The sequence below is a fragment of the Takifugu rubripes genome, chromosome 20 (genome assembly GCF_901000725.2).
Source record: "Takifugu rubripes chromosome 20, fTakRub1.2, whole genome shotgun sequence".
NCBI classification, from domain to species: Eukaryota; Metazoa; Chordata; class Actinopteri; order Tetraodontiformes; family Tetraodontidae; genus Takifugu; species Takifugu rubripes.
The window spans coordinates 2,265,096-2,282,804 of record NC_042304.1 but is presented as its reverse complement, the minus strand read 5'-3'; the positions used below and the strand labels follow the sequence as shown (position 1 = coordinate 2,282,804).

Genomic DNA, 17,709 nt, shown 5'->3' with positions numbered 1-17,709 from the left:
ATGCATGTGTGTTAAATAAATAATTCAAACTCAAATGCAGCAATCATGAGACTTAGTAACACAGTGGTTATAGACTTTTTTTGTCTTTTTTTGCATCCCTAGCTATGTGTTCGTAATAGTATGGCCCTCGGGGGACTTTATAAAAACTGAAATGGCCCTCGATATGAAAAAGGTTCCCCACCCCTGGTTTAGAGCTCCTGGGCGATTCTCTTAATTATCCAGGCTGCTACCAGCTATTACCACCGGAGGGGTATTAAGAATTCGAGTGCACGCCTGGTGCCTCTGGCAGATGTCAGAGTGCTGAATTGTTTTGCAGCTCATCTCCACTTCAAAGAGAAGCAGCAGAACAACAACCATCTGAGGTGTTTTCCTCCGCAGAGAGTGAGTGAAACCACATCCTCCACGCTGCACCTTCCTCAGCTCTGCATGCCAGTGACAACGCGGCGTGCGTGTGCACGTGCTTGGGCGTGTGCTTATGACCCATGTGTTCATCTGCGCTTGCCATGCAGTCAGTCACAACCTTTTAGCTGCTCGCAGTCTTGGAGAGAGCGCCAGAGATCAGAGGGGTGTTGGTTCGAGGGACCTTGAGCAAGCACTGGGCACCGTGTCTCCTTGATGACACCTGGGTAAAACCGGAGTGTGAAGGACTTTGGAGCATTTCCACTCTGAGGAGGGTTCATGGTCTGCTGGTCGATGCTCCATTGTTCCAATAAAACATCATAACTGGTCTGTTGTGGTTGCCATAGCAACAGAAGGGGAATCCCACACATCTGTTGTCCAGATAGAACACACGAGCTGCCGTCATCTGGCTGTAGGTTGTGTCAGAGCAGGCGGTCAGGAGCAGGCAGGGCTGGTGTTCCAGGCTTGGCCTCCAGGCTCCTGCTCCCCCCCCCCCGCCCCAGCAGGGTGAGCCCACAGCGGTAGGCCACAGCTGCCACGTGTAGCTGAGGTAAACTCCTCTTGTATGAACGGGTGGAGTATGTACAGATCAAAGAAGAGAAATAAAAAAAGGGGAAACCTTCTGGCAGATTTCTGATGACTTTTGACCTTTTCATCTACAAATCTGAACTCCTGTTCATCCTGCTGTGGTCTGGACATAGAACATGTTTATTGTCCTCTGACCTTTAATCTTCACAGCAGATATAACCAATCAAATCCCTTTAAAAGGTACCAATCTCCCCCACTGACGACCCGGTATCGTCATGGTAACGGGACGCGCGCGGTAAACGAGGACTCACTTGAACGAAACGTGAGGGACAAACTTTTCCAACGTGTTTAACTTGCAAAGGCTTCAGGTGTGATTGATAAGTGAGAATAATCAATAAAGAATGTCGAGAAGTGTTTTTCTTTGAGTGACTCCACGTGCACGTTGTGACACCACTGAAGACCTTTGATCTGCTTTCCCTCCTTTAACCCCCCAACAGGTGCCCTTTAAAGTCTTATGGAACATTCCAGGACCCCCATCTCAGCAAGTCTCCCAGAGGGACATGAAGGCTGTTGGTGGTGGGTCTGCTGTGCACGTCCACGCTGTGCACGTCCAGGATCCACATGCTACTAGCAGCAGCGCATGAACTAGCAGCAGTAAATGCAGCGGAGCTGATCCTGGACCAGTCGCAACCCTGATGGATCCCATAATAACAGACTGAGCAGCTGAGCAGCCACATGTGATGAAGACAGAGGTCAGAGGTCAGCAGACACCTGCAAGACCTCCCATTAAAACCTCTGCTGGCCAGGTGGAGCTCTGTAAACACAAAAGCAGCAGAATAGCTCCAACACATGAGCTGCTTCTTTCAGGCTCCCTCTGAGGCTCGTTCTGCTGGGTGTGTTGCTGCTGCGGAACGTCCCGTGATGCACGGATCACCTCTGTCCTCTCCCAGCCCTCATCATGGTTCACCGTCTGTGCAACCCAGAGCCGTGACTGCGGAAATTCAGCCTCACATCCAGTTAGACCAGTTCACTTTGAGGATGAAGGTGCAGAACCACTGTCCTGGAGGGTGAGAAGAACAGGGCCAACGTGCACAGATGACCTGAATCACACTGCCGTCCACACCTCATTATTATTATTATTAATAATTAATATTATAGTTATTCTAGAGCTCGGTGCTCTTGCGATTCTCCCTTGTAAGCTGACCACACAGATCAAGCCCCTGTCCAGCATGTGTGCAGAGGTGTGTTGTTTAGAGTGTTGCCGTGGGAACAGGACCAAAACACGTGCATTCTTCCTCCCTGAGCAAGCGCACGCTCAAATCACGCCTGAGCTGAGCTGCAGCTTCCACAGGTCCAGTGCTACCGTGCTGCAGGCCCGGCGCTCCGCCTTTGGTTCCCCAGAGTCTCCAGGATGAACACAGAGGATTTCCCAGCAGACTGTTAAGAGTCTGAGCTTCTAGATGCTCTGGTCACGCTGCTGGAGCCACTCAGCTCTGGGAATGAAGAGATGTCCCAGTGCCAGACCATAATTAGGGGCTGGCTGAAGGTCCGAGGGTTCTGAAACAGGGTTGGAGACCTGCTGCTACCAAGTGATGAATTCATGAAAACATGAAAAGAACAACTTCTCTTTACTGGTTAACAGTATTTACCCGCATTGGTGGAAATGAAAGGTTGTGATTAAACACAGTAGCAGAAGGAAAGATAGCGACAGCCAAGCCATCGATTAGAGCGTAATATGACTGAAGGAGAAGAGAACAAGCAGGGACAGGACAGGGTCATGGTCAAGGTCACCCCAGCCTACTGAAGACAAGAGGAGAAACACATCTGGGGCACAGCTCATCTCATAAATCCCCAGTCGGCCCAGCCAGCAGCCTGCTGGACCGTCCACAAAAGGGATTCAAACCTGACAAATGTCTACAAAGACAAAAGAAACATCAATCCTTCTCAAATATCCCAATTTCAAATTCTACACAGCTTAAAACGAGAAGGTTTTACTCAAAAGTCACACTGAGGTAATGAGAGACTATTTGAGGTTCAATATGAAAGGTGGCAGCACCATTTAAGGAAACATCTGAACTCGGACGGGAGCAAACTAAATATTGAACGAGGCTTTTATACACTTCAATGTTCAGTTTGTTTTTGATGTGACTTAAATGACCTCTCACTAAACTCTCTGAACACAAAACCTTCTAATAACCCCCCAAACCTCTGACTTCAGATGCAGCGGAGACGCTCTAACCTCTGAGTTAGAAGATGGCCACAAGATGGTGCTGCAGAGGCGCACTACCAGAGACACGCCCACGTCTGTCCCACGTGGCTATCATCAGGACAGCCCCTCAGCCCCCAGGTGTTTGCTTGAGACGGTACAGAAAGTTCCCAGGTGGGCACCGACCCAGCAGCAGCTTCCTGATCCATGTGTAGGAACAGGAGGAACTCTGCCAGCAGCGTGCGTGTAGCCTAGAACCCTGTCCTCTTCCCGGAGGTGAGCTGGCACCGTGATGACGCCTGGCCTCACGTGACCGAACCGTGTCAGCTGTTCCGGCGGCCACGTTCGGACACCTGAAAGCAGACGGCGACCCCCCACTGACCCCTGCTGGCAGCTTTTATATGACACCATAATTGATGACGCGAGTGAAGTGAGGATCTCTGCACCCCACCGGTTGCACTCATTTATCCCATGATGCAATGCTCCCTAACCAAGCAATATATCCCAGCTTCCTTTACAGGAGACACCAGCCATGATGCTGATCATTGGTTAATCGTGTTAAACATACATATATAGATATATGATTGTGTCATATAAGCACAGCAAACACAAACTCTGGTGGGATGAAGTGGACTTCATGTCTGTCCGCCTGAAGATACACGATACTCACAAGCAACCACCAAAAGCTGACCATCAAATCAAGAGAGTAAACAAACAGTCTGGCTGATTTTCATTTGAGTTTGTCTCATTCTTGGGATTTATTTCAATAATACAAATAAAAGAAACACTTACATTATTGTCTGTGGTCATTACATTAAAAAGTCTAACATTAACCAACAGTGAAAACCCAACAGGAGCGGACCAACAAAGCCTTCTCGTCCTACATAATGAAGCTAAAGGAATACGTTTCCATCCCGCTGCTGCTCTGCTCCGAGTATCAGGCCTCATTCAGCCCTTCATCAGATCGAAAACACTTCAACACTAACAGAAATATTACTGTTGAACTGTTTGTTCCTCATAGAGAACCTGAGTTTGTTACTGTCTGAAAATCCCGTGTGACAACTAACAATGTTGATGTTGAGAGAAAAAGGTCAATTCTTCTCGTGACTAAATTCAGAGTCTTGCTGGACATTTGGGGGAGGAGAAGAGTGACCCCCCCGATGTCAGTCATTTGAAGGGGCCTCCTGAGGTTCTCGACTCACTGAAACACAAAAACAAAATTTGGATTAAAAGCGTGTTTCCTGGGGCAGAAATGTGACGGTGTGGAATTTCAATGTCAAACCCAAGTAGCGGAAGCATCCAGTACCTTCCTCTCGTGCTTTCATGCGGGCAACAAAGTTGTAGCTCTTGTTCTTGCGATAGTTCTCATAAGGATCGTCCAGTGACACCCCCACACCTTTAAACTGGTCCCATTTATCCCTAATATCCCCTCCTCTGATTGGGTCTTGGATGCCCTGTTCTTTGGCCCCCAGGCCACCACATCCACTCCAGCCTAGAGACAGGGAGAGACAAGGCAACGGCATTGTTAGGAAGCCTTCACACCTCTGTGGAACGGTCACAGAGACGTACCCATCTTCATCAGCAGTTGGTGGCCTTTGTTCTCCTCCCCGAGCCTGCTGTCCGAGTGCTTGGAGGAAGAACCAATCAAAGAGGACGTGGAGCTGGAGAGAGCAGCCGAGTGATTAGAATCAAGGAAATCACTCGTGAGCAGAGAAGAAAAAGGAAGCTTACGGAGGGGAGGAGCTGCGGGCTCCGTGTCTTCTCTTGGCTGGAGACCGGGAACGAGATCTAGATCTGGAGCGCGAGCGGCTCCGCGATGACCTGGATCGACTCCTGGACCTGAAAAGATCGAAACAGGTGTCAGAATCTGTAGGAAGTTACTGGACTAGCTACCAAACACCAAATGTTGCAGTGACATGGGAGCTCAAGCTGTGTTTTGGGTGTGTGTTTATAGGTTCTGGAATTTATGACGTTCAAAACTCTGCCAGCGTGCACACACCTGGATCTTGAGTAGGAGCGGGAGCGGCTGGGGGAGCGGGAGCGAGACCGGGAGCGGGACTGGGAGGACTTTGAAGAGCGAGAGCTGGATCGAGACGAGGACCTCCCTCTGCTCCGAGACTCACTCCTGGAGGAACCGCCTCCAAGTCTGCTGAAAGAAATCCACCCAGAGTGAGTGAGCCAGAGGCGCCATCAGCAGCAAAGGTCCAGTTCGGTTCAACATGGTGAAGCTGAGACAAGAACCAGATCCAAGTAACGTCACCTGTTGTGCTTCTCCTGCTCCTTTTTCCTCCTGGCTCTCATCTTGGCTCGGAAAAACTCGTACAGGCCGTTCTGTTCCCAACCTTCACTGGTGGGAGACAAAAGCAGAGCCGAGCGTCACAGTACAGCCAAACCCCCCCCAGTCTAAAGGTGAACGCATGGAATGGGAACTCCTGAAAGTTCCTTATGCCGTTGGGCCCCTGTGCAGTGGTAACCACTGAAGCACCGTTATTATAAAATAACGGGACCGATCAAAAAGATCAGTTTATGTGATTTATGGGGTTTAAGTAGTGCTCAGAAGTGTGGAAAACCTTTACAAATATTGGAGGAGTTTCATTTTTCTTCATCACAACCATTTGAATGTTTTTGGATGTGTAAACTTAACCTGTAACGGCGTGTGGGTGTACCTGTTTCTAGGTCGATCATGGGATGGAGGGCTATAAAAGGCTTCAACAGCAGCAAGCAATCGATCACTAGGAGGCATTGGAGGAGGCAGCCTAATGTCTTTGGAGTCCAGAGCTTTGTAGTCACAGTCCTCGAGCTGTGTAACAAAAAACAAAGTGGTTATTTTACAATACTCATTAGCGGCCTATGTAGGCGACGCATTAGCGGTGAGCTATGCTGGTGATCTAGCCTAACAAGGGAGCGAGTGAAGGCGGTGGACCAGAGTCGGGGGCCCACAGTCATGGCCTGAAGAACACTTGCGGACGTATTGCTGCTAACTTAACCCGTAACTCCCGGAAGAGGCCGCAGCCCTGCCGGGAGGGTCTCCGGTCACTGTCAGGGGTTAGGTGACCAAAGTGCAGCCCCCTCCTAGCTGCCCAGGCAGGTACCTCCAGCCACCATCAGCGCTGTGTATGGATGTTTGCTACTGGAACGTCAGTTTTCACTCTCATCGGGCCACCGTGAAAAAAGATCTCACCCATTTCCCCCCCCATGTGAACAAACAGGGGAGGGAAGACGTTAGACAAGACCTACAGAAGAACAGCCCCACCCTGTATCCCTGTATGGGATGAAGACAGGCCAAAACAATACAGCAGAACCACTAGAGACTATACTGTTAGTGTTCCTCAGCACCAAGGTGACCAGGCTGAACCAAGGTTATTCTGAAGTTAACAGTGGGACTTACTTTGACTAGTGGAGCCATGAGACCGGCAGGTAGGTCAAAATATGGCACATTGGGCACCAGGCAGGGGTCCTCTTGCACTGGGTGATGACGCTGACGCACATGTGGTGAATGGCCATTAAAACCAGGCGGGGGGGGGGCTGGAAATTCTGAATGCTGGCCTCCGCCCCAAGGAGGATGTTCAGCCCCCATTCCAGGAGGTGGCAGCCTTTGATTGGGATGATGGGGGGGAGGAGGAGGAGGAGGGGGAGGTGGTGGTGGTGGTCCTGGCATTTCTGCTAAAAAGAGGGATACGTGGATATATGTAAGGACGCGACATTAAAGCCATAATGAAACAAGCGTCCCGGATACATTCACGTGGTTCAACACCCCTCACCTGCGGGATACTCCCCCTGGGGGTAATCAAAGCGGTGTGGGTTGAACGGAGGCCTCTCAAAATGGTGCCTTGGAGGAAAATCATCCTGCATAAAACGAGGTGGAAAGCGACCAAAATTGTGCGGTGGGGGCGGGGGCTGATTGAAAGGAGGTGGCTGTTGGTGTGGAGGGAAAGGCCCTCGAAAATGTGGAGGTCTCTGTTGGAAAATGCACATTCACAGTTGGTCACCAGAGTAATACCACAAACGCTGCACCTAATACTAGTTCTCTAGCTAGTTACATGATTGGATCCTCAAAGCAAACACAATTAACAATTAAAAGAGCACCAGTATACATGCCTGCATGCGTGGAGGAAATGCAGGCTCCCGCTGGCCCCAAGGAGGCTGCTCAGGCTGGTTTCCCCATGGAGGCTGCTGGTCGAATGAGCCAGGCCCTCCCCAAGACGGGGGGCCTGGCTCAGATCCACCCGGGCCGCTCCAGAGGCCTCCTTCTCTAGGAGGGCCTCCGCTCCAGTTCCCCTGGTCTCTCTGGTCATTCCACATGCCCTCATGACTGTTCCAAGGAGGACAAGGAGGTGGAGGCTGGTTTGGATCGAAGGATGGCTGAAGGAGAACAAAAGGTCTGAGTGTAGGTCAAATTAAAGCAGCTGCCAGGAGGGTTACACCTGTTGGTAGATGACGCTAATCTAGGACAAAACAACCTGAATTCATTTCATCTAACATCGCATTCTGTAATAATGAGCATGAGAAGAGGCGTGTGGCTACGATGAGCCCCTCACAACACCCCCACTCTGGTGTAAAACACAGAAAATGAGCCACATGTGTATCACATATGGCTTATTTTCTGTGGCGTTGGGGCTCAAATCATTAGAATTAATGGGAAATAGAAAAGTGAAATGTCTTTACCGGCTGGTTTGGGTTCCAAGGACCCACTTGTTGATGATCAAACCATGCAGACTTGTTGGGGGGGATGTCCGAGGGCCCACCGGAGTTACTGGGGTCCTGAGGTCTTGATAAACTCCCATCAAATTCCCCTGGTGGGGGGCCAGACATGGGAGGCTTCATATCACCTGTTCACAGCACCACCACAGTTGAGCCCTTCTCATAGACAAACGTGGGAAGGTGTCTGGACTTTTGAACTGAATGATAAACTGTTATCATTAAACTCTCGCTTCTCTCCATATTTGCTGCTCTTTATTCGCTACAATGAGCATTTACTGAATCTCAGGCTGCGACGTACGGCAACAGGCATCGGCCTGCATCACCACTTCCTGTCACAAAAACTAACAGAGGAAAAGATGGGGACGATGCTCTTGTGTTACATTTATGTGGAAAGAAAAAAGCCTGAAGAAAGAGAATGTGAATTGCTACGACGGCTTCCTGCCGCTCTTCTATTGGTCGGGCAGTAGAGGAAGGCTGTAGCAGCTGTCACACTGTCAGACGGGCGTCCTAAATTTATGACAACGTGATGTAAGACCACCAAGACCAAAGATATCCGCACGTTTCTCCCGTGACGGTGGGCCGTTGTCCCAGACGCCCAGAACTACACAATTCATATAACCATGAGATTCTTGCGTAATCACAAGGCTGATAAACAGCACTTAAAAAAAATCAAGTCAGGGTGCACGTGAAAGGGTTTGTACTGCGCGTTAGCTTAACAATCCACAGCAAAACAGAGAGAGATTAACCGCAGTGAACTCTGACACATGGTCGTGATGTCATCTGAGCCATAAAAGTAACGCTCGTATGGTGCACGTGCGCTCTCACCAGCTTGTGTTGTCATAGGTAGAGGTTTTTCGGGTTCAGCAGCTGGAGGCAGCTGTGGTACAGTTGCAGAGTGCGACTGCTTCAGGCTGCTAACAAACTCCTCGTGCTGAGTCTTGAGAGACTGGATTTGCTGCTGGAAGGCCATCTGGATGGGCTGCACCGCGGCCGCGTACTCCGTTATCAGAGAGGCCTGATGCCAAACACACGGCAGGAATATCAGGCACAGGGCAAAGGGATGATCTTTATTGTCCTTACACCAGCACGATTTTACAGTACCTGTCCAGCGTTTCTTATTTAGCACAGAGTAGCATTTAGCTTAAAGATAGTGGTAATGTTTCTAAAAATAGTAGGTTCATATGGTTGCTTTTCATTCCTTAGTTTAGCCTAAAACAGAAATAATGTGTTGAAATCTAATTCACATGTACAATATGGTGGTAATTATAGTAATATCTATAACAGAAAAGATAAATTAGTATTTGATCTATGTTCCAGGCTTTATTAAAACAATCCCGGACATTAGAAGATCGCGATGTCCAGCGACAGAAGTTGGACTCGACCCCCTTGCTGATGCTTCTCATCACACTCACCTGGTACTGGCCAAGGCCCAGAGCTGGATTTTGGAGTTGCTGAATGGTTTCTTCATCGAAATAACTGTTCTTCTCCCACAGCTGTAATAACTAGATAGAATGAACATTGTAGACAGTAAATACTATTTTAACTATATAATAGGACTGTGTGCAGTAAGATATGACTGCAGCCTTATTGGCAGGGTTATTTTAATAATACATGCACATGTTATTAACTAACACATGTTATTTACCCTGGTTATCTTCTGCTGCTTCTCTTCTTCTACAGCAAGGAAACTGGTGCAGTAGATGGGGACCACAACTTTTTGTAATGCTGCCAACAAATCCTTTTGCTGTTTGCGTTGGCTGTAGGAGAAGAGGGCAAATTTTTTTTTTTACCTCATCTAATATTTCAAGCAAAACAAGGTCAATTAAGACAACATTTTCGGCCGCCCCCATCCAAAACAGCAACTTTCCACTCCTTTCTCTGACTCATCCCTAAGCCACATTAAACACGGTTCAGTTTTTCTGATCCATTCAGACAGGGTCATCAGCAGAGCTGGGGGGGTAACTCCTTTGGACAAGGTGGAACAGGAGAGGAACTGAGAGCTCTACAAACTAATCCTGCTGGAAACAGCTTCCACTGGGCTCACAGCCCAGCACCCTTCAGGCCAGCACCCTGTTTTTCCAACAATATAGCTATTAGAGCCAGTATCACAGCAGAGGATCACACACAGGACAACCTGTGCCTCATCACAGTGGTCGGTGAATGCAACTCCTGCACGTCATTCATCGATCGTGTACGAGCTGTAATGTTGCGCAATAGTTTGACCTAAGCCAATATTTCAGTGATCAATTTCCTGAAAATGCCGGTTGGCCTCTCAGACGGTGTAAATTGGTTTAGAACATCAGCATCCACAACGGCTCAACATTTACATTCAGAGAAGTGAATAATATTAACAATAATAATAATAATAATAATGTAAGCCCCCCCAATAGCTGTCTGCTACTGTCTCGTTGACTGTGTCCTAGTGATGGGACGAGCGACACTGGTGCGTCAGCACTGGTGCGTCAACACTGTGCTGAGAGCTCAAGAGTGAAACCCCGTATCGGTGCGTGTATCGCTTTAACAAAGAATCACGTGACCGATACAGGAATTGTATCGTTTGGATGTGCCGCGCCAAAGTGTGTTTCTAAGGAAACAAACTATCGACATGTCGTGGGTTTGTTGGATGGAGTTTTGCAGTTGCGTAATTATGGATCATTCTAAGAAGTTTTCCCCAGTGTGGAATAATTTTGATCTTGTGACTCCAAACAAGGGAAATCTTTTTCTCCTTTGAGGATTGTTTACTGTTATATACTATTTTTAACGGTGGCGCATTGCACTCACTTTATCAAGTGAATGACCTGTGATACATATGATAGTTAAAGAGCCTTACAGTTGCTTTATTCATTTTATCTCGTAATTACCAGATCCTGATCTCGAAATCATGAGATAGGGTGCAGGGGTCACTATCGGGTGACCAACACAGTATCAATAGTGCCGACAGTTTGTGTAGTGTGTCAATACACTCCTCGAGGCATCAGCGTCCCATCACTACTCTGTCCCCCCTACAATCACCTGTACTCTTTTGTTGAATGGAAAAGAATGAATAAGAGAAGCAAGGATAAAGTACCAGTGATGCAGAACGTCGTTGGTTAAATAGATGAGGTGCAGTCGGAGCTCAAAATGTGCTCCGTCAGCAGTGATGCGGTTGCGGAGGTGTGACGTCATCAGTTCGCAGTGCTGCGGAGTTTTAGCGTTGTTGAACATCCAGGTCTTCCCAGCCTGAAAGGGGATAAATTACAGCACATCTAAACAGGCAACTATTTAAGTGTCTGCAGTGCTGCCCTACAGAGATGGCATCTTTGGTGCAGGTGTCGATGATGGGCTGCAACAGGTTGTCCAACTCTGTGATGTCCAGCTGGGTCTCCACCAGAAGCTTCTGGATCTGCTGCTCCATGGCCAGAGCTACGGCTGCCGCCACCTGTTCCTGCAGGGTGAAACAGCACTCCATAATCAACTGCACTGCTTTGGAATAAACTCGACCACATGGGACAACTCACTGACAAAAGCGACATTTTAACCACTAAACCGTTTTAACAGATGAAAACAACCCCAGCAGATGTTTTGACCGGCAGTTTGACGTCGTTATGGGCAGCATTCATGTATGCGTTTGCTTTCTGCACCTGTCTGAGGGTGTGAAGATGTTGCTCCTGTTGTTGCAGATTCCACTGGCTTTGCTGGATGAGCTCATCAAAAGGAGCAGCCGCTGGAGGAGGAATCGGTGGAGGCACGATCATCGGCACCGGTGGAGGGGGGACATCGACCAGGTCTTGGGCGCCAGGGTTGTAAATCTCTACAAAAAGATGGGAAAATCCCATCAACAGGGTGCATTCCATTTTCATGGTTTGGTAAAGCGTTTATCGCAGATTTAATGATGGACTGAACATCTAAATTTAGGCTCACGGCCAAAGAAAAACACAGTTTATTTATGAGCCTAAGAAACAGTACGTGTAAAGAAATCAAAATACACAAAGAAAAAAGAAAAGTGAAAAAAGGTCCAAACAGTTTAACAAACTTTGACAAATGGGGAATTGAGAGCAACAGTTAGTTTCTAACAAAGATCTCATACACGATGCAACAGACATTAGCCCAAAATGAGGATCTCTCACTTACACACAGACTAATAGGTTTCAAGTGTTTATTTCATGCTCTAAACTCTGACCTTTGACCTGATAAAACACAGCACCAACACCAGCAGATGACCTGACCCCCAAAACCCATCAGTGACTCTGGAAAGTCCAGCTCCACTTCGGTCTCTCAGCATCTCTACTCTTCCTCCAGACTCTGGGACCTTCGTTTCCCTTTTTCCCCTCAGCCCAGGTGAGACGCCTCTGACGCCGTCTCTGGTTGACACCAGGACTGAGACGGTTGTGTCCCTGTCCTGGATCCGTCTCTGTCCAGATCCGTCTCCCATTCATTGCTTCCATAGTTGTGCCAGCAGCTGCTCCAGCAGGAACCTTTGCTACCTGACACTCAATGATCCTGGACAGTAATCAGATCAACAGCCTTGGCAATGACACTGAATTTTGGGTTTTTGTGAGTTGTAACCAATAATCATCAACTTTTAAAGAAATAAACACTAAAAATATTAGTCTGTGTGATGATTCTATGTATGATTTACAGACGCCCTGTGATGATGCAGGCAGGTAAAGCATAAACTGATGGACACAATCAAGCATCCTGGATAATGTTCAGGGGCCACATCTGGACAGGAGGTTCCAGAATCAAAAACTGCTCCATCAGTAACAGAGGGTGCACCTAGAGGACTTCCAGATCCAAACCGACAGACTAATGGGGACTAGCTTGTTCGTTGCGGTGGGAAAAAAGCAGAACAATGGATTGGCAATAAATGTAGACATCCCAGGTGACAGTTTGTGGGGTGGAGAGCGGCGCCAGTGCCCCCACAATTGGAGGAGTGGCTCCAGCAGATGGAAGGAACTGGCTTGAATGTGACAGTGAGGCCTCTCATGAGGCAAAGGGGGATTTTAATATAGATTAAAGAATACACAAGATAAACAGGAGACATCTCCAGGTCAGTCAAATAAATACAGAAAAAAAATTAAAAATAAACTAATTTAGTCAAATTAAATATTGAATAAAAATTGAATAACTGGAATACTGAATCTGTCTAACAAATCTGCTTCGATGTAAATACCTTCAGATTTATACTCCTCCCCATCTTGGGTAGAGAGATCTAAATGGAGAAAAGCACACTTTCAGAGGAATGACAGGAATTACAACACTAAGTAGAGATTTGCAGCAGGATGAGCAGACTGTGGATGATGGCCCGTTCTCTCGGGGCTAAAACAATCGCCTGGATGGGAGTCCGAATATTCTCAGTTATTCTTAACGCAGCTCTAAAAATGTGAAAACCCGGCTTATAAATCACCTTTAGAGTTTTTGCCTTCCTTTTATTCACAACAGGCACTTACGCACGTCCACCATGTAAATTCATTAGATCATTTAAACCGAGAACACCAACTTTTAGCCATCACAGCTGTAACATCTGTATTTAAGGTTAAAAACCTACTGTTCTAGAGGTAAATGGGAAATTGAGGTGTCAAAAAAACAAAGTATAGGACGTCCTGACCACCATTCATCTAAACTAAAATGTACAAGTATTAATTAATTATATGTGTGTGAGACTTATACTTAGATTAACATTTATTCTTTGGGGGTTAAAGAGGAAAACAAGGCTTTGTATTTTGTACTTAACTAAACTACTGTTTCTGTAGATTTAGTCACCCACAAGGTCAGCTGGCTGATTTTCAGTGCCCTGTGTATTTTACGGTTAAACCTCATTCTTAATTCCACAATTCTAAATTAATTTCCATCAAAGTTGCCACATTAAATTACAGCAGTCTGGAAAATGTGAAGAATACAAAAGCAAACTGAAATGTCAACAGGAGCATATTTACCTGTTGAGGAAGCAACGAGTGGTATAAGTGGCAGAATTAAAGTAAAAACTGTGTTGATGCCGACCAAGAGCATACAAACCAAACTAGCAAACAGCTAGCTGCTGCTAATTAGCACCTGCAGCAAACCCAGTGGTCAAACTGGGGAATTTGCCATGGAGCCAGGGAGCAGTAACTCTTGCCAAGGCAGAGAAAGACAAATGTAAAGCCTTCTGCAGTAATCGGCAGCTTTTCCTGGAATTATCAAGTGTGGTCTCTGACACACGGAGATCAATGCAGCAGACAGCACATCTGGAATCACCTCAACCTGTTGAATTGATGTTTGGCAGCTGTATGAAGACGGTGATTGTTCCAAGGCACAGACTGAAGAGCAAACCTCTATATCTTAACTTTATAATAGATGTACAACACCTTCGGGCCCCTGCTCTGCCCCCCACTGGTCCATGAAGTTCAATATGACAGTGCTGGTCGTTTGGTTTGCATAGCCCAACTGTTGACTAAATTGTGTGTATATACGAGGTCCATGAGCAGTTTTTGGCTGTGACTTGTAGGATGTGCTGTTGACAATTGTTACTAGATGTTGTCTTTCCCAGTGTGTGAACACAGATGAAAGCACAGGTGGCCCACTGGGCCACTGGTGTGGAGTGGGGCAGCACACTGGTGTTGACTGACGGCTCAAGTGACAAACTGCTACATGACAAATACAAAAGCGTCTGAGGATAGGAAGATCAGGGCTCCTAGCAGTGCAAGCCATCAACAAAATCATCAGAAAGATTTAGGGGACATTAAGAGACTCATGATTGCTCCACCAACGTCACCTCTGGGTCAAACAGTCGACAGCATCCCTGACATTTGCTAACATGTGATGTTCTCTAGATGATTCTCTTGACAACACTGGCGATTCATTGTAAAACACATCACATTAAATCATCAAAGAAAAAGAGGGAAATGTTGAGGCATTTTTTTCTACCAGTTAGTGATCAAACAGCATCTGATGTAGATCAGAAAAAGGTAAAAATAAATGCCACTGCCTCAAAGACACATGTACAGCTCATTATTTATTAATGTGTGTGTGTGCGCGTGTGTGTGTGTGTGTGTGTGTGTGAGATCTGAATACATACTCTGCTGCTGCTCCATCGTAAGTCTGTACTTGTAGTAACTGAAGAATTCTCCCCCAAACAAGAAGGAGAACTTTGGGTTGTCCTTCTGTTTTTCCATTGTCATTTTTTCAAATTCTGGCCCATTCCTAGCAACAAACTGGGCCAGCTTGTCGATGACATTCCTGAGTTCTTGATCTGGACCAAGAAAAGACAAAACTGAGTCTCGCAGGGAAAGAGACAGGTGATAACATGGACATGGTTCCAAAAGCCGCTGAGTCTTCAGTTGTCACATTTTAAAGAAAATGTTTTTATTAAAATCATGCAGCTGTGGGTCCAGAGTTGCGTTGTTGTATTGGTTAAAATTCTACAGTGACAGTTATCTTTGTATGTGCTGCTTTGAGATGTAAGCGAGCAAGTTAGCATTTAGATTAAGGTCCCACATTTGCTTTTTACTCTTTCTTAAGATTACATTTAGAGATGCGATGACCTAAATAAATCACTACTAACAGACCATCTGACTGAGTATAATAGGATAAATAGCTCACAAACGGATTAAAACAAGCAAGATATTTTAGTTGTGAAAGCTAAGTATACTTGAAAACTATCTGAAGACAGGCTGGCTAAAATATGTAGATTACGCATTAAGCATTATGATCTTAAATGTTGTATATTCTTTCAGAATAACCCAATAGGGCAAAGAGAATATTATTAGGCACACGTTCAGCTACCCACGTTGCACGTTGTCTTAATTGGATATATAGTTATAAGGTTAATGTTAGCGGTATAATAGCAGCAATGCTAGCTTGAGACAACGATGCTCTTAGCGAGCTAACATCAATTAATATCCAGCAAGATTGGAGCAGAATTCTCACCTTCGGGATGATTTGGGGCATCCATATTTTCAAGATAACGCGTTCGGCTTACATAGATGATTCCAACTTCCAACTCGTTTATTCTTCAATGAATAACTTACAGATTTTAAAACAGCACTCGCTGCGCATCCGAGTCGCTTACCGGAAGTGTTCTTCTTTCCTGTTTAATGGCGGTGGGCAATGTTCGGGTGCACTACCGCCACCGACTGGTGAGGATGAGCACCCACGATCTCCGCACAAGATACTGTTAAAAAACCAAACCAACCAAATAAAACCCAAACCAACCTATTTTCTCTCTGTTAACTGACTCTCTGTCATAAATTTCAGCACAATTCTAACACCTCACTCTCCACCCCGCTCCTCAGACCATCCCTCATACAACTGTACTCTTTGTTTATTAAGCTCCTGGATCATCTTCTTTGTATTTTGAATTTTCTGGACTGCACTGAGGCATGCTCCACTGAATTCCCTCCACAGCAGTCACACCCACATCCCCTGTGTTTCCCTATTTGATTCAACGTGTTATTTAATCCTGTGTGTCCACATCTGAGTTGGGTGATCACCACCTCCTCCCTCCTGTCTCTCCATGCATCCTATTGTGTGGGTTCTTTGATGCATCTGTATATATCTCCACAAAACTATAATAACTATCAACGTGTGCTTGCGCCAGTTGTGAAATGAGAACACGGTTCCTGTCTTTCCTTTCTTCTATTAATGAGAGGTCTCCTGCAGCATCAGGAGGTAACCAGGGTTGGTAACCAAGGTTGCTGCTTTCCTCCTCTCTTTCTCCCAGCTCGCTTTCAAGGTTTCTTGTGTTGATGACCCTAACCCTAACCCACTAATTTAATGCTAGTTGTTCCCTCCTTGTCTCCAGCGGTTGCTCTGCCATCTGTACTTGTAGTGCAGCTGTCGGAGTAGTTTGAAAGGCCCCTTTATACAGTCTAAGAGGTCGATATTGTATTTTATCAAGCTTTTAAAGAAACGAGTCTGCCGCCGAGCAATATAAGGGCCTATGTGAGCTTTTCATGGAACCATGCCCCTAAATGTTTGACTCTTTCTAGTTCCTGATTGTACAATTTTAGCTTGACCTCCCTCCTAACTTTCTTGTAAGAAGCATTATTTTTGTCTTACTGACTGAAAACCTGAACCCCCATTTGTTTGCCCACATCTCTATTTTTACAATAGCCTCTTGCATTTTATCTACAATGAACTCCAAATTCTGCCCCCTCTTCCAGAGTGCTCCATCTGTAAACAAAGAGCCAGTTCCATCTCTGTAAACACACCATTGATTATTACAGAGAATAATACTGAGCTCACAATACCACCCTGTGATCGTCCATTTTCAGTTGTAACACTGCGAGAATTCTTAAAACAGCGCTATCTAGCTGTGTTATACTGATATTTTTAATAAATAAGATTGACGGGTGTCGTATAAAATTAGACACAGTTGTTACCTTGCTTATCATTATATGGAAAAGTTTGAAAAGGACATCGATATTGGCTCTTCTTTTCGTACCTCACACCCGGAAACCGTGTTCATTTAATTTGTCATTGTTCACATACTAAAATATATTGGTAGCCAGCATTAGTTATATTACAAAAATATTTTGACTTTAATAGAAGCAAGTTTTGTCAGCTCTTGTGTTAATACTCTCAGACCCATGATCATCATGATTAATTATCATCCACCTGTTAGCAACTTACACATTCATTAAAATTTCAAATTTATTATTATTTAATAATATCTTTGACAGCAAATATAAAATGATGCAATCCATTTAGCCATTTAAATGGTTAACATCTCAAAAGAATTAGCTAAATTAATAAAATGATCTCAGGTAGCTGCGGGGCGGTGGTAGAATTTGCTCCTCGGGGTCTGTTGTAAAATCTAAAGACTCTTGATATCATTCAAAATGACATTGTTGAAGTGACATTGTTGTCCTCATTTCTGCCGTTCAAGACGCATTAACCTTTAACCCCTAACTAAAGCC

The 17,709-nt window shown here is 45.9% G+C and overlaps 1 protein-coding gene across 4 annotated transcripts; it reads right to left on the bottom strand.

Moving 5' to 3' along the window:
* Nucleotides 1-3,860: 3,860 nt before the first annotated feature.
* cherp (calcium homeostasis endoplasmic reticulum protein) lies at nt 3,861-15,887 on the bottom strand. Of its 4 annotated transcripts, none has more exons than XM_011614418.2 (20): nt 15,719-15,887; nt 14,868-15,041; nt 12,987-13,025; nt 11,455-11,624; nt 11,121-11,258; nt 10,902-11,053; nt 9,480-9,591; nt 9,247-9,336; nt 8,660-8,849; nt 7,799-7,962; nt 7,232-7,495; nt 6,895-7,090; nt 6,522-6,796; nt 5,800-5,933; nt 5,394-5,480; nt 5,133-5,279; nt 4,865-4,972; nt 4,703-4,794; nt 4,440-4,625; nt 3,861-4,334 (listed from the first exon to the last, which is right to left on the bottom strand). In XM_011614418.2, exons 1-20 carry the CDS (start codon nt 15,741-15,743, stop codon nt 4,297-4,299), a joined length of 2,781 nt encoding a protein of 926 aa, XP_011612720.1. In that variant the 5' UTR covers nt 15,744-15,887; the 3' UTR covers nt 3,861-4,296. The 4 variants fall into 4 exon arrangements, with proteins under 4 accessions (XP_011612720.1, XP_003973848.2, XP_029684397.1 ...); XM_003973799.3 differs by having other exon boundaries at nt 6,522-6,793; XM_029828537.1 differs by having other exon boundaries at nt 9,247-9,327.
* Between the last annotated feature and the right edge of the window lie 1,822 nt (nt 15,888-17,709).

Coding starts and splice junctions, on each gene's coding strand:
- cherp (XM_011614418.2), bottom strand. CDS start 15,743: ATGGATGCCCCAAATCATCCCGAAG. Junction 9,592..10,901: donor AACGACGTTCTGCATCACTG/GTACTTTATCCT, acceptor CTTCTCCTACAG/CCAACGCAAACAGCAAAAGG. Junction 4,795..4,864: donor GCCCGCAGCTCCTCCCCTCC/GTAAGCTTCCTT, acceptor TGCTCTCTCCAG/CTCCACGTCCTCTTTGATTG.